Source organism: Vidua macroura, chromosome 1 (assembly GCF_024509145.1).
Source record: "Vidua macroura isolate BioBank_ID:100142 chromosome 1, ASM2450914v1, whole genome shotgun sequence".
Classification (NCBI taxonomy): Eukaryota; Metazoa; Chordata; class Aves; order Passeriformes; family Viduidae; genus Vidua; species Vidua macroura.
Genome location: NC_071571.1, coordinates 4,904,351 through 4,926,550, shown reverse-complemented (window position 1 = coordinate 4,926,550; position 22,200 = coordinate 4,904,351). Strand labels below are relative to the sequence as shown.

At 48.4% G+C, this 22,200-nt stretch overlaps 1 protein-coding gene across 1 annotated transcript in view; it reads left to right on the top strand.

Annotated features, from left to right (window-relative positions):
• The first annotated feature begins 535 nt into the window (after positions 1 to 535).
• The window catches only part of XIRP1 (xin actin binding repeat containing 1), a 31,724-nt gene continuing 10,059 nt past the window's right edge, over positions 536 to 22,200 (top strand). Inside the window, exons 1-6 of the mRNA XM_053980666.1 lie at positions 536 to 663; positions 1,889 to 1,943; positions 3,254 to 3,667; positions 4,417 to 4,498; positions 20,638 to 20,792; positions 22,006 to 22,059. Coding sequence (XP_053836641.1) covers positions 536 to 663; positions 1,889 to 1,943; positions 3,254 to 3,667; positions 4,417 to 4,498; positions 20,638 to 20,792; positions 22,006 to 22,059 — 888 coding nt within the window. The remainder of the gene's footprint in view (positions 664 to 1,888; positions 1,944 to 3,253; positions 3,668 to 4,416; positions 4,499 to 20,637; positions 20,793 to 22,005; positions 22,060 to 22,200) is intronic.

Genomic DNA, 22,200 nt, shown 5'->3' with positions numbered 1-22,200 from the left:
ATTTTTGAAGTCTGGAAAACAAAAACATTTTTGGCAGAAGAGGCCAAGGGATTCTTAAATCTCCAGTAACTGTCTGAATCCAGAGCTGGTTCAGGTCTATGTGATACTGGAAACATCAGAAAATTTTAACTGATGATGCATATGCAAATTACATTAAATAACTTTTAAATTATTTAAAGCTAATTTTCTTCACGTCTTTTCTTCCTTCACATCTCTCACTGTCACGGAGATGAACTTGGGGATCTAAGAGAATGAGATAAGTGGTAGACAGAGTAGAAAAGACCAATTCCCTACATTAAGTGTGATTTAATTTAACTTGTGTCTGCTTTAACCCCATTTTGTTTTCCAAAAGTGAATTTCAGTGATAGGTTTGCAGATGGATCCATGGAGACAGCATTTGTTCCACAGCCTTTTGCTGGTGCCCTGGTCACTTGAGTGGAGATGGACACAACAATTTTTGGCCTCTTTTCCCTGAGTCTTCACATCCAGCACCATAACCTTTGGTCTCTTGTTTCAATGCCAGCAGACAGAAAACATGGAAAAAGCTGAGAAGCTGAGGCCAGCTCAGTCCTTCCCTTCCCTGTGCCATCCTCCAAGGAGCAATCCAGAGCTCAGGGCAGTTCTCCTGAGGAAAGCTGTGTCTGTCTCAGAGCTGGTTGCCAGGTGGGTGGTGTTTAATCTGTGGTTGAAGTTCACCTCAGATCTGAGGGGTTCCAGAGAGGACTCTCCCTCTCCACCTCTGTAACAAACAAATCTCACTCAGATAAGATCTTTCCCAAGCACAGCATCCCAAATTGTCAGGTCTCAAGTGAGAGGTGGGTGTTTTCTGTCACAAGTGCTCCTATCTGTTCTATATTTCCAAATAATGAATTGAAAGACAAGTCCTGATTTAAAATCCAGACACACTCGACAATCTCCACTAAATAAAATGACACAGAGGAATTTGCCCTTGACCCCGAGGGCTGGAGCATTCCCAGGTGGACAATTAAAGTTTTTAATCTTGGTAGTTTATAAGGTGCCACAAGGGAAAAGAGCAAATGCTGGAGAGATGAGCTGATGGGGAGGAAAGAGGGGTATGGGCACTGCATCCCCTCCTGGTTTCTCTCAACTGTCTCTTACCAAAAGGCTCCAGGGAGAGTCACATTTCAGCCCAAGCCTCTTAAGGGCTGATTTCTCTTCTTGTTTCAACCCATAACTGCGATCAGACCAAAACGCTGCCAAGCGTGAGACAAGATTAGGAACAGAACCCGAAGTACATCTCCCTCTATGTAAGAGTGACAGAGCAGCTGTCAAGTCTGTCTCTTGAACTTCCCCGTGGGACAGTTTGGTTCCAAATATCCCAAAATTGGTTCGTTTCCACTGCAAATAGCCATCTCTCTGACAGGGTCTTTGGAGAAAGCTGAGAGTGCACTCCCCAGAGCACGGAAGGTGGTTTATTCTGCAAAGGTCTCACTCACCACTGGTGTTATATTAGGTCAGGTACCAACTTAATAAATCCCTTTACATTAGATTAAAGCTGAATAAATCGACCTTCTGGAAAGCCTGACTTCAGCCCCAAGCTATAAATCAGTAAAGTGCAATAATACACCTCGTTCAGGCAATGTAAACCCCCTGCACATCCCCCACCAGTGGGGACATGGATGCTCCAGGGGCACTTCTGCATGGAGCTTGAGAGGAGAGGGCTCACAATGGCTCTGGCAGTGCAGCCCTGAGCTAAAACCAGTCCTCTTCGGGAGATTTCTCACCTCTCTGTCACTCTTCAAGCTTCCCTTTTATTGGCTTTGATGTTTTCCAGAGGGTAGGGGAAGGCAGAACAAGCCTGTCCACAATATGCAAAAACATATTCAGGCTCAAAAGGGACTGAGGTGCCATCTCCTGTCTTCCGCAGGTACCAGCGCATCCTGAACGGTGAAAAAAACATGACCAAGCAAGAACATGCCAAGGTGAGAGCCAAAGGCTCAGAGCTGTTGGTGTGGGTTGTCCTCACAACATAAAGCTGCAGTCCTTGGCAATGAGAGGCAAACAAAAACCCAGCATTTTCTGCAAAAACCAGTGTTGTTCTGAGAAAGCCCAGGACAGGTCAGACCCAATTTCCTCTTAGCATGTACAGATGGGCTGGCATACATAAGATGCCCCAGGATGGAAATTTCAGGTTGCTGTGGAGTGAAAAAAATTGTGGAGGTAGAGAATAACAGAAGACAATCAAGAAGTGAAGGACCTGGCAGAGGATTTAGTACTTGCTTGAAAGTCATTAAAGCAGCCAGAGAGCCACACTGGGCTGGCAGGGATGATGCTGGGTCATCTCTGCCCTCCTGCACCACCAGCTGGAGGTTTTTTGATGTTGCCCTCTGTGCTTGTTTCACTTCTGCCATTCTACTCCACCATTCTAGCACCCTCTTGGTGTTTTTTACTGTAATGGGACTTAAACATCAAGTTCATGGGTAGATTTTGCATGTAGGGGTCTGCAGTTCAGGATCTTAAATGGAATTCCCCCCAGCCAGAAGCTGTGACTACTGTTCTCACATCGTGGCAAAGGGACACCTCCCACCTGCCAGTGTTCCTCATATTTTGATTGCAAACTCACTGGCTTAATGTGCAGTTCTCAGCTCTGTGTTTGCTCATTTGACCCTGCTTTGTGATAAGGGGCCTCTTACAACCTGGAATAAAAAGGAGAAGATAACACACCGGAAGCCAGATATTCTGGACTTTATCCAGCTTTTCTGCTAAAAATGGGGTTGATTCCCAATGATTACAGAAAGATGAATTCCACCTAATTAAACAAAAGGTAGAATCTGAAAATTTTTATTTTCAGTCCAGGTTTCTAAGAAGAAATGGAGATTTCTTATTAAATGATAGAGATGGGGATTTTTTTCAGACTGTTTGGAAACACATTTTCATAGAATAGGAGGAGGGAGATGGGAATAAAGCAATGATCCAAGAGAGGAGACGACCACTGGCCATATTTTTTCTACACCAAGGCTTTCTTGCATGTTCATGGACAAGTCAGGAGGGTTCACCAGAAACAGGCAAGACAGAAACTTCAACACTTCAAAAACAAGCTATTGTGTCCTTAACATTCATTTCATAGAATATAGAAAGTGGTGGGGTACTCTTTCATTTCACAAAGTTAGAAAATCAACAGATGTGATGCTTGAAGTAGAAAAGCAGGAAGGAAAAAATTCACATGGTTTATTATTAAAATTATATAAGAACCTATTTTGATGGTTTGGGGTTGTTGTTTTTTGTTTTTTAGCTCATGGAAGTAAGATATCCATCACAGAAAAATGCCATTCCAGTGGGGAAAAACTGTGCCTTGCCTCAAAGTCATCCCTGTGATATGTGCCCAAGCAAGCCCATGGAGGGTGTTCCTATCCCAAAGATTGGTGCTCCAGCAAGGAATTTCAGAGGACTCCTGGCCAGCTCTGGCACCCCTAAAATCACCCCACGCGTTGAGAGCTCACCCTGTGCTCCACTGGAGGCACCATCTCCCACAGGGCCTTTGAGGAAGAGGGAGGCTGATCACACCAGCATCCTGACAACAATCCAGCCCCTGAGCTTGGAGAGCAAGCCCCCCAGAGACCCAGCCTTCCTTTCCCCTCTGCAGAGCATCCAGAGGAAGGCACGATGGAGTCCTGCCACCACCACAGGGAAGGAGTCTGCTGCAAAGGTCAGTAGGTGCTCTTCTTCAAAAGGCCCTGGAAATACTTTTTATTCTTTTAAATTCCTGGACTTCATGGTGGTGATTCATCACCCACTGATGTCAATCCCTAGGCACAAGGGACAGGTTTCCCTGTGGATGTTTATGTCTGGTGCCATCCAGCCCTGGGTGATTTAATGCCAGCAGGGGCAGAGGTCAGATGTTCAATAAACTGTTCCTCATGATCATCCTCTTCCTGGAGGGAAGGAGTTGGTAGGAATGGGCAGCCTGGAGACACCTACATCCAGAAAACATGGGAAAGTCTATCAACCATGTTGATATCATTTGGAATATTAATTATGGATGAGATCTATCAAAAATTATCTTGTCCATCTCTTTGCTGTATGCTATCAGCCCACGTGAGGGACTGGTCCTTCACTGGGAGTGCAGCAAAGGGCAGCACCTGCCACTACTGGGTTTGAGACACAAAAATCATTGTGGGAGTTAATAAAGGAAATGGATGGATGGATAATCCTGTGTCAGAAATCAAAGCCTGATAGGAAAAATACCACTTAGCTCTGGAAATGAGGCAGAGCATCAAAAAACTGTGAAGCACAGCCCTTGGAGAGAATAGAGCAAAGCTAAGGCTGGGTTCTGCAGGGGAAAAAAAAGCCACCTTTGGCTCTGGAAAGCCTCTGGTGCTGTCACTTTCCCCACACTGGATTCTTCTCCTCTATTTATGGGAATTTACCTGTTTCCCTGCTGTTGTTCCCACACAGGAAGGGAAGCAGTCCTGGGACAGGCAGGGGATCATCTCCTTGGTGCCAGATCCAGCTGATGACTCAGCCACGGGCAGAAGCTGTGAGTTGGATTTATTTTGGTTTCCAGGCATCATTGCTGCCCTGTTTCCACCTCTATAGATGCAGCTGGGAAGGCTCTGCTTGGTCCTTACACGGAGCTGTGGTTCCCACAGAACCCCACAGCAGACACTGACCAGGCGACACTGGCTGGGGACTTGTGGGTCCTGCCAGGAGTGGACACTCAGGAATGTGACCAAGGACAGGGAGCACAGAGAGCAGACAAGCCCTCGACTGCAGCCCTGAGCAGTCCCACTGCATGGAGCTGGCAAATCCCAGCACAGCCGGGATCTGGGCCAGTGATGAGTCCACAGAGCCATGCTGGCTCTCCCTGTGCTGTTATCCCAGCACTTAAAAATAGCTGCTATTAAATACCAAGGAAGAAATACATCCATGTTTAGTTTGGGATGAGTAATATCTCCCTGCACCTCAGCCTTGAGGAGAGGAAGAGGGAGAGGTTCCTTTGTACCTAACTAAGGAGCCTTGGCTGGGCTCCTCTTTGAATTTGGCAGCAGTGGTGCATCAGAGAGAGTCATCCTTGGCTTAAGATAGGGCATGTAAGTGATCCCTAATGTTATGATATCATCGGGACTAAAGCAGGTCGGGGATATTTCAAGGCAAGAAGCATCTGTCAAGAGTGAAAAATCCAAGCTTTGCATGGGAAAGAGTAGAATTTGATGTTTGACTTGGTGCTTAAAAAAACAGGTCTCAAAAAAATCCCATAATGATTGGATTAGAAACCTCTGGACCATCCCAGGATTTTTGGCCCTGGATCAGGAATCCAGGGTCCCCTTAAACCATGTATTTAGGATTTGTTCTTTTTTCTTTCCATTTCTTTCTTGCCTTTCACACAAGAAGGGGGAAAAAGGATCACATGCTGCTTGGATTTGAGACCCTGTATTTAATTACCCAACTGCATGGGAAAAGAAGTCTCATATGAGCACAGAAATGATGGAGTTTTCCACAGCATTGCAGGGTTTCCACATCATTGCTGGGATTTTTTTTTAGTACCAGAGCACATGATGTCACCAGGCTATCTAGCTCAACGCTCTCACAGATTTGTGTGCCTTTTCCAGTGCCAGGAACGTCTTTTCCCTGACTGGCCAGGGCTGATTCATGGCCTATCTTAGAGCCTTACACCACTCCCCAGCCCCTGACTCAAAGGCCTTGTAATAGCCATGGCTTCATGTGGTCGTGCTTCATTGGAAGGGCTTTGTGTGAGGTCCTTCTGGGGAGGCAATTCCATCCAGGGAGCTGGGAATACCACAGCTACCACTGAGGTGGGTGCTGGATTTGCTCAGAGACAGGAGTTGTAATGCTTCCTAAAAAAGTCCAGGAGCCAGCTGTCCCAAATCTCTCCAGGACCAGACACATCCAAGGCTGTACCTGTGCTGTGCTCTGTCATTCCCATGGAGCCAGAGAGGTGCTGGTGCTCCATAAGCCCCAGCAGTGACCAGGGCAGATCTTCCCTGGGAGCCTCCTCACCACCCCACAAGGACAGCCCCACTCCTGAGGGATGAGGAGGAGACACCCCCAACTTGGGATGGGGAAAGCAGTGTTGAGTGGTTTGAAGCCACGCAATCAACACAAGCTCAGCACAGACCACAGTTCTCAGGGGCTGGGGTGTCTGATATGGAGGGCAACAGCTTGGCAGTGTGTGAGTTTGTGGGCCCCACGCTGGGCAACTCCCTGAGGGCTCCCCTGGCAGGGGGAAACCCTCCTGAAGCAGTTCTTTGTCAGGAAAAGCAGACGCACAGGACTTTTTCGGTCTTCAGGTTCTTGTTTTATTGTTATCTTATCAAGACTTCAGCACACTGTCTGCACCCAGACCTTGCATGCAGGAAAACATCACAAAAATGGCTAACAACCTCGTGTTGCAAGGCCCTTTAAGTCTAATCAAAAACTAAACTACCCAATTAAGAAGTGACACCTAGATTATTTCCCTTTCTAACCCAATAACTGACCCCTAAAGACCAGCAATGCGGATTTTTCTGCCCAATTACAAGATACCACCCAAACCCAAGAAGAAGAAGGAAAAAGAAGAAAGAAGAAAGGAACTCGAGAGAACACCCTTTATCCTTCATCTTGTACCCATGTACAATATGCTAAAAATCCTAAAACCTAAATTTCTCACCCATGTGACATACTAAACTACTCTCTACAATCTCTACAATCTATTTCACACTTTTGTGGTCTCTAGTTTAATTTGAAGCTTAGGAGGCCTTCTCCATGAATGAGGGTCAAAGTCAGTGTTTTCCTGGGAGTCAGAGCACCCCAGGGCAGACAGGGAGATATTCCCCTTGCCCTGGGTTCCCACAGCAGTGCTCAGCTCTGCTGACTGGAGCTGGGTTTATCAGCAAACACATGTCAGTGTGGAGCTGAGTAACTGCACAAAGCACCAGTGGCTGCATCTCTTTCCAGGCACAGCACAGTCACACCTGAGACACTGCTGCAGGCCTGAGCAGTGCTCTGGGGGATGGCTTTTGCACCCCTGGTCACGCTGGTGATATCAGATGATCTGGAGGAAGCTGCCACCAAGGACGTCACCAAGTCACTGATTAAAGAGGTCCAAGTGGCCGTAGTCCCCAGTAATGGGATTAAACTGAGCACTGGAAGATTTACACAGCAGAACAAAAATCTTCCCTGGAAGGAAGACAGCAAATCAAGGAACCATTTTTCACAAAGGGAAATAGTTGAAAGCTTGAGTCCTTTAATATTCAAAAGGAGAAGGCACCAGCTAATTTTTTGCAGGTAGTCTTGTGAGTACTCTGGATTTAAAAATCAACAACTTCTAGATGGATTTTGGCAATCGGAGAGAGGGAATCGTGGCCAGGGAAGAGAGGAGAGGGACATGCACACAGGTTTGTGTGTGTGTGTATTAACACTGCTCCATTACCCAGGGCTGAAGGGCACACGGGGATGTTACCTCGGTGCAGAGCAAAGATGAAACAGGAGGTGACTGCAAATTGCAGAGCATCGAGCCAGCCTCAAACCCACCTGCAAACCCCTCCTCCCCCTTTCTATTCTATTCTATTCTATTCTATTCTATTCTATTCTATTCTATTCTATTCTATTCTATTTTATCCATTTCGACCTCTGCACGAGGGGAATTTTCAAAGCAAGGAGAGAAGGCGAAGGAGAGGACAGGAAACAGGGGGGTTCCCCATCCTGCACGCAGGGAGACTCGGGTTTGGCTCAAGGGTTTGCTGAACAGGGGAGGCTTCATCCCCTGCTGGCTGCAGCAGCCGCACGTTCTGCTGCAAGGGGTGCGGTGCCATCTAGCGACAGCGGGACTGACTCACTTCCATCCCAAAATCCGGCTCCGCAAGGATGCTCCGGACACTGCGCCCCAGCCCCAGCGGTGGGGGAGGCTGCCGCCCCCCCTCTCGCCGTGACCCGGGGCTTTGCAGCCATCATTCCGCCGTCTGCACCATGCTGCTCAGCAGATGGGCTCGGCAGAACATCGCTAGTGAACTGGAAAGGTCTGAAAGGCGGCGGGGAAAATGCTGATTTAAGGTAAAAGGCTGTGCTCATGCCAGAGACGGCTCCGAGTTCAAGGAGGCTCCAGCACTTGCCATGACAGAGGCTCGTACAATCAAAATAATCCTTAAAAGCTCATTTCCCTTCCAGCAGTTGCTTTTCATGGGCATGAGAAGCAGGAGCTGAATGTCAGGGCTCCTGTAAGTGGCCAATCTGTCCAGCCCTTGCTGCTTTGTGCCTCTGCAACTCAGGCAGGAGGGAAACTTGGGGTGCTTAAGCATGAGATCCATCTTGTGCCCCGACTCAAACACCTTACATCACAGAAAGAAGGGGCAGCAGGACGTGCCACCCATCCCCTGTCAGCTCTCCCAGCCCCTGTGACCGATTAGGGAAGCAGGGATCACAGGCATTTTTTGGGGAGGCTACCGTGGGAGCACACAGTAGTTCCCAGGGATTCTTGGAGGGCAGAGGAGGGATCAGCCTCTGCTGATCAGCCCAGCTGAGATCTGCCAACAGTCAAAGCAGACAAGCTTGTCCCTCCTAATTGGCTTTTCCTGCAAGCCCCGGTCTCTGCTTTCACTCAATCTAAGCTAAAGAGCCTTTCCCTTGCTCAGACCCTCCTGCCCTCTTCACTGGGCTTCCAGCAAGAGCCACCCCATCTCAGCCAAGGGCTCAGGGCTGCCCTCTGCTCCAGACCTGGGGCTGCTGATCTCTCTCCTCACACACTCAGCGCCTCTCAGAAAACCCCAGTGCCTCCGTGATTTATTTTTTCTCATTTCCTGCCTCTGAATTAGTAGCTGTCTTTCAGACAGGAGGACAAAAGCCTCTCCCCAGGAGCTGTGCAGAGCTGCCAGGTAGCTTGGATCTCTCAGGGCTGCAGGAGCAGTTTGCAGGGGCACTGATGGGGACACACGTGGAAGTCACAGCCCACAGCAGAGCAGGTCCCTCACCTAGGGATGGAGAGGGACAGCAGGAGTGTGAACAGCAGCCATGTGTGCAGACAGAACACACAGATGTTGCAGATGAAAACAGAACTCCCCACAAATACACTCTCTGTGCTCCTGCCAGGCACAGGCAGCCCATGACACACAAATACCCACTGCCAGCTGCTGACTGAGCTGATTTGCTCCACCCTTTGCCTCCTGCATTTATGTCCCTCCATCCACATGGAATAAGTAAGATATCTCAGTTCCCAGTGTGCTGCTGTGTTTGCAGACACCACTGCCACCCACTTGCTGCTACCTGAGCAGGTGTGTGCTTGCTGACAGCCCCTGCCACCCCCACCCTCTGCCCCACCACCTGGCTGGCCATCAAGGACCTTCCTGTCACCCTCCTGGCAGCTCTTTTTCTGATCCTCATTTATGGAAGGAAGCAACAAAGAACCCAGAGAGCACGTCAGAAGGATGGGTGATGATCTCCAGAGGCACAAGGGGTAACACAGACAGCAGGGGAAGAGCAACTCATGGCCCTGCAGGATGGGTAAAGAAACTGGGCTGTGGTAGAGAGGAGCTGGGCCCTGCCAGGAGCCTCAGTGAAAACAGATGTTCATCTGCAGCTGGACAGGCTGTGATGGGATGTGATGCCACGTGATGTTGGCAAGGAAACCACAGCTGATGCTGAGCTGCAGCCTGGGCGAGGTGTGGAATCCTCTCCCGGTACCTGCAGACCCACAGGGATAAGAGAGGGGCAGCAGCCCCTCCAAACACCTCTGGAAAAGTCCAGCAAAACTACTCAAGAGAAGTGCATGGAAATACTTAAACATCTCAGTGCTTAAAGTGGGCATATAAAATGAGGGAAAGGAACCTTTTACACGGGGATATACTGAGAGGACAAGGGGGGATTATTTAAAACTAAAAGGGGAGAGATTTAGATTAGATGTTAGGGAAAAAAGCCTTTACTCAGAGGGTAGGGAGGCATTGAAATGGATTGCCCAGAGAAGTTGTAGATGGTCTAGTGGAAGGTGTCTCTGTCCATGGCAGGGGCTTGGGAACTGGATGATTTTTAATGTCCCTTCCAACCCAAACCACTCTGGGATTCTGTGAAACTGGAAAATCAGCATCAGTCGCTTGGCTCTTTGCAACAAGGAGCATGGAGTGTTTTATCTCAGGTGATGGGGACTTCTGGAACTGATACAGCCAACCCACATCTTCCATTGTGTTCTCAAATATACACTCTTTAAAGGTGCCAGAAAAGCAAACCAAAGAGAGAACAGCTAGGCCTGGTTCAGTATTACTGGGTACATCAGTCAAATTGTATGCCAGCCTGCTAAAGCTGGACTCTGAAAGCCACCCCCAGAGCCTTTGGTTATGTTTATATTTGTGAATTAGCTTGGCCAGGCAGGATCACAAGCTCTGGCACACAGTTTTACCCACCATTAACATGCTAAAATAGTACCCTTTGCCCAGCTGAACTTTGAGGGCATCGAGAGTCCTCCAGGTTTGAGTGCTCCATTATTATCCCTCTCCAAACTCTTCCCAGAGCAGCTTCCTGTGACACCACATTGCTGCAATGATAGGAGCAATTCTCAGCTTACCATATGGCATGTAGAGTGGCTGCCCTTCTTTAGTCACATTCCCAAAGAAATTTTTTTCATTCTTGCCTCTAAAATACTGGAACTGATGAGGAAATAGGGAACCAGGAAATGTAAGTAGTACCTCTCACCTTCCCAGTGTTTCTCTCAAAACTTTGGCTGTAGCCAGAGGTGACAGGGGGGTGCCTGGCTGTGAGGATCACAGCCTGAGGACGTGACAGTGAGTCAGGGAAATGCCTCTTCCCCATTGCACCACTGCCTGGATGCATCCCCATCCCGTACCAGGTTACACCAGGGGTATTTTGAATGAATAAATTCTGAAAATAAGCCAGGGCCCCAGCCTTTCCCGACCCCTGTGCAGGATTGCTGGGACTCATGATTGACTCAGCCTGGTGGAAGAGCAATTTCACTGTTCCCTAAAAATAGACCAAGTGGTTCATCCTCTCAACATAGCCCAGCACCCTGAGATAAAACCAGCTGCCAGAGACCACTGGGAGGCAGTGAACAGGACTGAGGGTGTGGAGCAGGGCTCCTTTTGGGATACACAAAGGGCTGCCTGGCCCTGGGTTTCACACAGATTTTCCACTGGGGCTGTCTGAGACGTGACTCACCCGTTGGGACTACAGAGACCTCCCTGTAAGTAATTTTGGGGTAGATTAGAATGGGGTGAAGTGTTGCATGAATATGAACCTCAGACTGATCCTAAAAGGCAGGGCAAAGGAGGATGCTTAGTGTTTCACGCTATGAAAAGGGTGTTGCAGCTCATGGAAAGCCATGGATTTTATTCTGCAGGCCTGGATCTTGGTAAATCCTGCTGTGCCAGGTGTGTTCCATGTAGGGTGGCTTTGGTTTGGTTCAAGACCACGGTTTAGGGCACCTGGGTGTGTTCTAGACAGAACTAGAGCATTGTAACTGTCTGCTTTTATTCTGTCCTAAAATACTGAAAATCCTGGCTTTGAAGCTTAAATTCATGGGGACAGATCTTAGTGTCTACTCTCTCCCCCCCCCCCCCCCCCCAAAAATACTATTATTTATGAGCATAAATAGTGGGAAGAATCTATATGGGATCCAGCTGAGCCAGAGGGATGCTGGGGGTGGAAGGGACACCTTCCAGACCCAAACCCTATTCAGAACTAGTAGTGGGTAGGCAGCAAAATGTGAGCTGTTCAGAATGAAATGAGCTTTGCTTCATCTTACATCCCTAGGGAACACGAGACAGGGAGGATTAGTTAAGGAGGGAATTTCTTTCCCTCTTTCTTCAATCCCCATCTCCAGAGAGGACTGAAAAATGTGTTTGTGACCCTAATCCAGGCTTCAGGAGCCTGTGGGGTCAGCAGCACTAATATGGCCATACCCCACTCCCTGTTTGTGCTCACATGTGTGGAAGGACGCTCCAAGATGGAGCAGAAATGTGCCCCTGTGTCTCGTGGTCACCAGCAGAGCCAGGACTTCAGTCCAGCCCTGGGGATGCCCCTCAGTCACTGTGGGAAGAAGGGCCTGACCTCAGTTGAAAGCAGCATTTTTTTCAGCTCATGTGTTTGTCAGTGGCCAATATTTCCTTCTGAGATTCATGTCTGGCTGATGGCTGTGAGAATAACAGAAATTCTGTAGCTTTCCCCAGATCCCTCCAGGCCTCCAGTTTTCACCCAAATCTTTGTATCGAAAAAAAAATGAAAAGTACCTTCAGATTTTTGTTAGGAAAAAAAGGGATTTAGGGAAAGAAAGGTAGAGTTTTCTTCCTTTCACTAAGCCTCAGGTACAGATATCACTTAGTGAGAAGAGGCAAAATATAAAAATCCATACTCTTGTTCAGACAAAGTGGTAAATTATTCACTAGTGGCAATTAAGGGATTCAGCATGGGTGGAAATTTGTGGGAACATCTTGCAAAGGCCTGTTTTCAGCCCTTGAATAGACTCAGTATTTTACAGGATACAAAAGCTGGTTTTGGGGGGAAGCCCAGCAAGGAATCAGAATGCCCTAAACCTGTTACTATGAGGGAGAAAATCCTTCTTTAGCACTGGTGAAAGTCCCAGGACTGGGTCTGAACAGAGTAGGAATCTTTCCTTGAAGTACTGTGCCTTACTGGTATCTTCCACTTTCAAGCCAACTATTTCTCTCCTCTTCCATATTCCTGCTGGCAATTTGCCTCACTCAGAAACAAATGGAAATTCCTGGGAATCTCAGTAGCTGCAAGTGGGTTTGGGGTTTTGTCTGTAAAGGATACTGCCAAATGGGTTTGGGGTGTGACTTTTTCGTCCAAAACAGCGTTAAGTTTTCTTGGCTGCCGGCGATACAGAGCCGACAGCAGCATGGAAACACCAGGACAGGAATAGAAAGGCAAGGCAGGGCCTTGCAGCTCCTCAGGGCACGTGGCATCCCTGCAATGCCCCCACGTAAACACCATGGCATGGCACAGAAATGCTGAGAGATGCACGGGCCCCATCCCAGCTGGGCCCTGCATCCCAGGCAGGGTGTGAGGCCGGGGATGCTCACGGGGCTCGTGCCTGCACACGCATTCCCAAGGTATCTTTTCAGAGGGGTGAGAGAGGGCTGCCCTTAAAAGGTCTGGTATTTGTGGCATGCCAAGAAGCCCTCTCCCCAGGCTGAGGCTATTCCAGTGGGGAGCTGGGTGTTGCTTTTCCTGGGGAAAGGGTTTTAGAGGAAGGGAAGCTGCTGTCGTGAATGGTTATCCTGAGCTCCGGGCTGTAGGGGCTGAGATGCTGTGCTGCAGGAGGGAAAAGATCCTGGGAGAGGGGTTAGGGACAGAAGTAGTGCTGATGATGGGATAGAGGAGACAGAGAAGCAGGGGAATGGATGTCAAGCAGGGGTGTTCATCACCATTCCAGTGACAAACCCTTCTGTGAATAGCAGATAAAGAGTCACTGGAGGGTGCGAGAATGAGCGGGGCGTGATCCGCGATGTGTCGGGGGCAGTGCTGGACACCCGCGGTGACACACAGCCAGGGACAGAGTCACTAAACATCCACTCGGCCTTGATTAACCCTTTATTAACTTAGCAGAGAGACACAGAGGAGGCAATGCCGAGGGCACAGTCGGGGCTGCACCCACCTCCTCCAGGCCCGTGGTACCCAAACCTTGGGGTGATGCTGGAACCCTCCCTAAGGAAAGACAAGCCCGCAGCAGTTGGCCCACGCGGGAAGGCCATGTCCCCAAACAGCAATGCCACTCGCAGCTGTCTCTCAGCAGAGCTTCTTGGCATTTTTTTTTTGGTGCCCAGAATAGGGTCCTCCACATTCCTGGATTTTTGCAAAGCCCAGAAATAGCCCTGAGCTGCCTTGGGGCAGATACTCAGCTCCGCCTGAGGCTAAATTTTCCCAACTCTTCTCAGAAGCTCTTTAAATTACCTGGCGGGTCATGGTGCAGCTCCTGCAAAGGACATTCCAGCTCATACCAAAGAGCCAAAAACATTTGCAGAAGTGACCAAAGACCATGAACCTTCAGTTTGGAGGTGCTGGAAATTGCAAAGAGATCTGATTTGGCAAATCAAGGGCAGGAAACAAGACATTGCTTAATAGATGTTTTTTCCTTCACCCCCTCCCACCCTCTCAGATTTGCAAATGCAGCTTTATACATGTGCAAAACGTTAATTATTTTGCTATAATTAGTGGACAATTCCTAAAAGCATGAAATGATATTTTAAATCTTATTTCCTCTTCAACGCAGCTGGTCTTTAGTTACATTATTTTATTTTACCTCTTTGCCTAGCACCTTCTTCTGTTTCTGGTGCTTTTCTTTTCAGCCAATTTCCCACCTCAGAAATCACCTATTAATTCTATGTACCAGAGCTTCTCTAATAATTGCAAGATATGGCTTTCAAACAGGGCAAAATCTCTCTTAAATCCTTTCAAAGGGGAATAGTTTCTATTTATTTGATATGTGTTAGTCATTACATTTATGTTCTATACCAGCAGGGCTCCCGACCTCCAAATCAAGGATTTATTGTATGTGATGCTGGACAAATTTATTTAAAAGGACAAGGTGTGCTCATGAAAGTTGGGAATCAAAAAAAAAAAAGCCTTGTTAGGTTGTATGATTTTTATTAATCATCCAGCTGTGATCAGTGCTGTTCTTATATCTGAGTTGGTAGGTGAGCATGAGAAAATCTCAGTAACTTAACTTTTAAAGGTTGATTCCTAGCCTGTACAGTTATAACAGGTACTCTTCTACCAAAACAGTAAAAAACCACATGAATTCTATGCAAAATAGAGCATGTTTACAATTGCCACTCTGGCACAAAATGGGCCGATCCACAGCAGAAAGAAAAAGCTTGAATTTCAAACACTCACAGTCCTTTGTAGGACTGAAAATGAGAGAAAGTACTGCAGTTTGAAAAGAGAACAAAGTGTGATCCGGGCATCAGGAGGGAGCACTCGTGAGGGTGTGCAGAGTGTTTTAGAGCATGACTGGTCCTCAGTCTTTGCTAGGTTCTAAAATCCCATCCATGCTCCCTGTTGCATCTTTGTCCCACCCTTTTTCCCCCTTCTTTCAGAAAAAACAGAAGGTATTTTAACATTCTCTAAAGCCTCATGAGTGGGTCATGAGGGCAATGAGGAACAGATAGAGATTCTCTCCCGCCCAAATCCTTTCTGTCCCAGATCTACCCTTCCCTGCCCACCCATCACTGAAGCATCCCAGATCCACTCACCTTTTCAGCAGCCTCCAAACTGAAGCAGGGAGCCTGCCCTGCTTCCCACACCTCCCTCAGAATGTGTCCCCTCTGGCAGAGATTCCCTGTGGACCAGGGCTGCTGGCAGAGGGGTTAAGGCAGAGATTTAAACCTTCCCCCGCTGGCTGAGCACCCCCAATGGGCTGCCTGGCTCCTGGATTAAGCAGCAGCACTGATTTCCCAGCCAGCTTTTATGGGTGCTCACCCATCTGTGCAAATTCCCCCAGCCCAGCCATGGAGCTGTGCCGGTATTTAGGAGTCACTTTTGTCAGGGAACTAATTCTCTGGGGAGAAAAACTGGGAGGAGGATGGGACAGATGTGATTCTGCACATGGAGCTGCCACCTCCAAGGGCAGAGGTGCTTAGAAATGGGGTCTGCAGCTGCAGGGATGTGCTTCCAGCTTTGGGACAGCTCAGTGAGGTGCTAATGTTTCACTGGGATGAACAGCAGGGACAAGCAGGGGGTACTGGGGACATGTCCAGACACACAGGGGTGTTACACACTCCTGGCTGAGTTGGTAGTGCCCGTGTGATGGGGGAACCCATGGCTGATCCCAGGCAGGGGGGAATACCTGCCCCGAATTCCCAGGAAACAACCAGCCCAGAGAGCCACAAAGCAGCACTTCCTTGTCAGTTCACCCCCATCCCCTTGGAACAGAAAGTGGTTTTCACAATCTGAGGAAACCACTTGTTTTCCTGTCCTGACTCCCCCAGTGCTAAGGAGCTCCAGGACAGGAGTCCCTTTGCTCCTGCTGGCCTCTGAGAATTGGGTTTGGGTCACGCTCCATGGCATGCACCAAATGTCTCGTGGTACTGGAGGCACGGCATAGCCAAGGCATGAGGCCACAACACATCAGTGCTCCATGGCACAGGACAGGCCAGGCCCAGCAGCCAACACAGCAAACCCAAAATTGACCTGCAGAGCAACAAAGTCAAGCAGACACTGAGCAGGGGATAGGGGATGCCACATTCAGGAGGAGATGCTCTCTGCAGCACTGCTCCCATCAGTGAGCAATAGAAAGGGGCAGGACCCTGGCAGAACTTGCCCCACAGGGCCATCCCTTTCCCTCTGACTTTCACAAGCCCTGTGCAAGCCCCCGTCTGATCCCAGGCCCCGTTACACAAGCCCCAGCTCCCGGAGCGCCGTGGGGCGCGCGCGGCGGCACAAAGGGCTTTGCTTAGCAGCTGTGTTTGCTCAGGGCGGCTGATTTTGGGAGCACAGCTGATGACATGTGGTTGGCCAGGCGACCCGGGAGACTGGTGCTGAGCTTGCAGCTTCCTTTTTTAAGAGGTGACTCAGGCGCTCGGTAGCTCACTGGGGTTGGTGGTGGGAGCCGGGCTCTGAAGGAGTGCCAGCAGCAGAGTGGTGGACACCGACAGGTGGGTAGCGTTGTTTGTTCATTGGATAAAGTGGTTTAAATAGAAAGTAGAGTGAGACAGAGCTGCCCTGTTACTGGTGAGATGGGGTTTTCTCAGGGGGAGGGAGGGCACAGAGGTTTTGTTGGTGATTTGTTTTCCACTTGTTAGGAGTTGGCTGCCAGGTGTAAGATGATTCTGATTCAAGAGACCTGCAATATTATCTCCAGCAGGAGACAAAGCAGTTGAGTGATTTATGGGCAATAATTGGAGAGGAAGTGAGTGAACATTTAGATGAATATTTAGGAGTCTTTTCCCCCCACTGCCTTGCATATTCCCCTTGTGATTAGAAATATCAGTGAGTACAAACAAATACAAGGAATTATTTTCCCCTGTTGCAAGTTTCCTCCCTGCCTGCCTGGGGTGTGACTTACGGGGCAGAGAGGCTGTAAACCAAGCCCGACCTGCACATACACAGGGCATGGGAAGAACTCAAGAAGCCCGACAGCTGCTCCTTATGGGCAGTCCAATCATTGCAGCCCCTCACACAAAATGTGCAGATTCATCCGGCGCCAGACAGTGACACGAAGGACATTTTGCCGACAAACGCCAGCAGGGAGGAGCATTCCCTGTATCCTCCATTTGGACAGCAGCGCCGTCGGCCGCGGTGCCAGCCACTGTGTGGGACGGGAGGAGGGGGGCTTCAGGAGATCTTTTCCTCCTATTTTAGCTCACAGGGGATGCTTTAATGCCTGAAGGATCGTGTTTAACACCCCTGGGGCCGCAGTCGTGCAGTCAATCAGCGCGGCGCGGGATGCATCACTCAGCGCTGGAGCGGATGCCGAGCGCACCAGCGGAGCCTTTTCGCTCAGCGAGGCAGAAATGTGCAGCCTGGCACTGGTTTCAGACTCGGCTTCCACCTCATACACAACAAATATCACCCTAAGCCTGGTGTGCATAGCGACCTTTAGCTGTGCTTCAGCATCTCCGGCTGGGAAGCTCCCCGCTCCCTCCCAGGGGATGCTGTGAAGCCGCACCTCGCTCCCAGCTGCTGAGGTGGCCTCGGTGCCGCTCGGATGTCGCTATCCGCGCACACGTGACAGCTCAGCCCTCTCATTAGCGGAACGAACTGCTGTTCTTCGGCTCTTATCTATAATTAGCGATTTAGAGGGAGGCAGCAGCCTGCTTCGCCAGGCAGAGACCAGATTTTTGTGCAAGCGCAGAGCCAGCACAGAGGGTTGGAGCAGCCCTTCTCCAAGGCAGGAGGCTTTGTGAGAAGTGATAAGCAAACGCAGGGCTGTGCACAGCCTGTGCACCCAAAAAAAATCAAAAACGAGAAGAGAAGAATAAAAAAAAAAGCAAAGAAAACAAAGGCAGCCATAAGGGGATGCCTTCAACAAAAGCCTTGTGTCTAATTATATCTGTCATTAAAACAAGCCCTGTGGCCTTTCATCCATCCAAGCTAAAGGGTGAAGGAACGGGCACCACTGACACTGTGTTATTTCCCACTGCCTGAACTGGAAATCTTCCTTCAGCTGCACTATTTGTTCATGGCTGGAGGGGCACGTTGCTTTTCTTTGTGCAGTATGTGAACCTACAGGCCTATAGGTCAGTATAAATTATATCATCTCAGCAGCAATGCCCATAGCCTGGGGTGGGAGGAGACCATCAAACACCACCAGCCCAGCTCGTGGACACAGGGATGCTTTTGCTAAGCACTTCTCACCAAAATGGTCAAGCACAGGAAGACTTGTGTCAGCCTAGGCAGGGTCCCTGCCTTGCCATGAGGTGCTCCCACCTCCTAGATATGGTTTTCAAGACAGCCAAAGGCTTGTGTTCATTTTCCCAGCCAGAAAGGCTGAAAATGTGTGCTTGGTTTCCTTTCTACCTTGAAGGTTCACTGTGCCCAGTTCTCCCCATTGCTCTTACTGCAGGACTTAGCCAAATCTCGTTACCATGCAAAGAAGAAACTTGCTGTTTGCCAGAGTGATTGGACTCCTTTTTGCCTTTCCAGTAGGTAATTCAGCAATGTAGGATGAAAGAAAGACATTCCCAGACAACCTTTTTCAAATTCGTCAAAAAGGAATTTTCTCAGATTCCCCAAAGGTTTCTGCAGTTAGTCCAGCACATGCTGCAAGGACCCTCCTGATGTCCCTAGGACAAAGGGGAACAGTTTTAAATGAAAAGAGGAGAGATTGAGATTAGATATCAGGAAAAAAAATCTTTACTGTGAGGGTAGTGAGAATGGGTTGCCCAAAGAAGTTATGGATGTCCATTCCTGGAAGTGTTCAACACCACTTGGACAAGGCTCAGAACAACCTGATTTAGTAAATGGCACCCCTGCCCATGGCAGGGGGTTTGGAACGATGTGTTCTCCAAACTTCCTTCCAACACAAACCATTCTATGATTTCCTGGATGCTGCTCATCTCAAAAATACAGGAGCTAGTCAAAGTTTGGGGTGTTTTGAGCAGACTGGGGGAAAATGATGCAAGCAGAGGGTGGTTGCAAACTCACAGCCTATCTCAGGATGCACCAGGTCTGCCCCAGCCTTGCCACTCTCTGCAGTGGCTGTAGACAGATAATTAATTCCCTTTGACTCAGTGTTTAAGCTGTGGACAGCAGAAATCAGGGAGAGAGGTGATTTAGATGGAGATTTAGGGGGGAAAAAGGCATTAAGGAAATACCTTCTGTTTCCTTCTCTTGTGTCCTAGTGACCTCCAGCAGAACTGGGCAGCTAAATCTTTATTGCATCCCACTGCTTCCCCATGTATCCAGCTTTGGTTCTGCATCAAAATGCCTGCACACCTGCAGGAGCAGCTGGAATAAAGGGCAACAGAAATCTTGAGGTTTGGCACCTTCCAGCAGCACAGCTGGCAGGGTCTGACAACTCACTGAGGTCCCTCTGCTCTTATCATCATGGCTTTTTGGTGCATGTTTGTGCCTATAGAAACTGGTATTTCATTTGAAGCACATTTTTAGTTGCTTCCCATCAAATTAAAATAAAACCAGAGTAAGTTTCTTTCAGTATTTTAGAGAAAAAACTTCAAAGTCTGAACTTAAAATTCAGAACACAAAGAAGAAGAGTCATTAGGTTTGTTGTTTTCTAATTCTCGTGATTTGAGGGCTGAGGCTTTAGGGCAAAGAATGCTGGAATGGCTGCAGTGCTTCTAGTGTGCACATATTAAAAAGTACATCAGCCCTTTCCTGCCTGTGCAATAGCTGGATTTGTGCAGAGAGAGCCCATTGTTCAAACCAAAAGCATTGCAAATACCTCACTAAATCTGAATGCAGCAGTGCAAGCCCTGCAGAGAACGGGAGAACCTTCTCGTGTTTTTACAGTGGGAACAGAGAAATTACAGCCCTGACTAACCTGGAGGGCTGAGATGCACCCTATAGGTGTAAAGCTCTACATATTATGTATGTCTGTGATGGGAGGTGGTGATAACCATCCTCACATCTGGCAGATTAATGCAAAAAGAAAGTTATTGGCTACATTTTGGAGTTGCTTCTTTCTTAGGAAACCGAAGCTCCAGTGGGGGGGACCCCATGAAAGCTGGTGTAGCTCAAAATATCTAAATTCAGAGCAGGGTTTGTGGCTCTACCGGGGGCTCCCTGGTACATACTGTGGCAGATCTCACCCTCTTCATCTCTCCTGAAATGAGCGCCCAGGGAAGAGGCAAAGATAAGTGGATGTAACTGCTTGTGAGGCACACCCACAGGAGAGTGGTGTAGCCATGAAGCAAAAAAAGTAGAAATTGGCTCAAGTTAGATATGTGCAGCTCCTCCATGTCCTCTGACTCACTCCTGTTTGGTGATGGCCTTGCCCAGGGGAGCAGGAATGGGGCCATCAGGTCACTGCCAAAGTGCCACTCTCATCCAGGCTCAACGATCCACCTCAGCCACGAAGGAGATGGGAATGTCCATGTTTTTTCCCTGAGCCAGAAGGGTGTGATGTTAAGTTTTGGGGGACCAGGGAGCGGGTTGTGGGAGGCCTCAGTGTGCAGTGCCAGAAGCCCAGCAGAGCCTGTGGTAAGCGATGCTGGCCCTGCCCTCCTGCCTGTGGCTCACACACCTCTGTCCCTGTTTCAGATGATCGGGCACGGTCATTTTTAGACCCATCAGGCAGCACCAGCCACACACTTCAGCAAGGACGAGGGAGGTCCTCTGCGCCCTCGGTGAAGGAGCTGTCGGCTCTGTATCTCTCGCAGACAGCTGCTGCTGCCGACGCCAGCCCCGCACAGCCGGTAAGGACCGGGTCCTCCCCCTCCCCAGCCTCCGGCGGCATCCCAGCAATGTCCCGTCCGCAAGTGGCTGTGAGAGGGTGACAGAGGAAACGTGTCTGGTTTTGTAAATCTGAAGAAACACCACGTTTGGTTTCCCAAAAGTGACCATTTTCCCCTTGCTGCCTAAATGTGTACAAACACATGCGTATATCACATATTTATTAAATTCACACATGCACACACACACACCAAGCACACACATCCACTATCCTGTACAGTTTACTCATAATAAGATTTCCTCTTTATTTACACATTTATATTCACATACATCCATGGAGGAGGTTATCAGTACAGAGTAACACATATGGCTCCATGCTATCCCCCCCCACACACACATATATATATACATATATATATATGTCCATATATGCCACATTCAAGCATAACTTTGCAGTGCAACCTGCCTGGGCTTCCCTACTTATATCCCTTAGTCTGGGATCCAGGAATTTAATCCCCCACTCCCGGCTGATCATTGGGTCATAGGATAACACAGGTTTTAAGGGTTATGAGGCATATTTTTTCCTCATTTCCCCAGTTCCACTGGTGATCCAGGAGTGACATGGGATGGGATTTCATATCTGGACCCTTCCTGCAGGCATGTTCAGGTTTCCCCACACTCTGAACCTTTTATGGGGCCCCTGTTCAGAGATGCAGTCTCTCGAGTGTTTATCAGGGAGAGGTCCAGATGAAGCAGTCTCAGTTGAAAATAAGTGGACACTGCAATTGTAATTTGGAAAATTACAGCTGATTAGAGAGCCAAGAATTTTTTTTTAAAATTTCAAAGCAATAAATTACACAATTCATTATGCAATTACAAATGTAGATCAGATACATTTTTTTTAAATATTTAAGTATAAGAAAAAATATAGGCTAAATCAAACTTTGGAGAAATCAGTGCTAGTTTTGTTTTTCCCCTGACTTTAAAAAAAATATGTTTGGGGTTTTGCTTGTTGACTGAGACATTAGGAAACATATATCTGATTAACCTGGAATAAGTCTGCTTTCTCAGCTGCTCAGAACTGCCAATGAACCAAAGGAGAAAATCACACCTTCATGGTTTTCAGTTCTCTGTAATTGATACACACATTAGTAGACATAAGTATATAAAAATATATATGCAGATAATGCGTCTTGCTGGGTAGCTTAATGGCATTTCTACTCATATCTTTTCCAGAGTACTGTGAAGGACAACTCCATTCACTCTCCCCACAGACAGAAAGAAAGCAAGGTAGGAAATGTTTAAGATAAGCACTGTTATCTAACCAAATATTTGTGGCCTGTGAGTGTGACCTAAATACCCACACAAGGCAGCCAGGAGCACTTACATACTGAATATAGCTATCAGCTGCTCAGCTGCCCTTCCCCACAT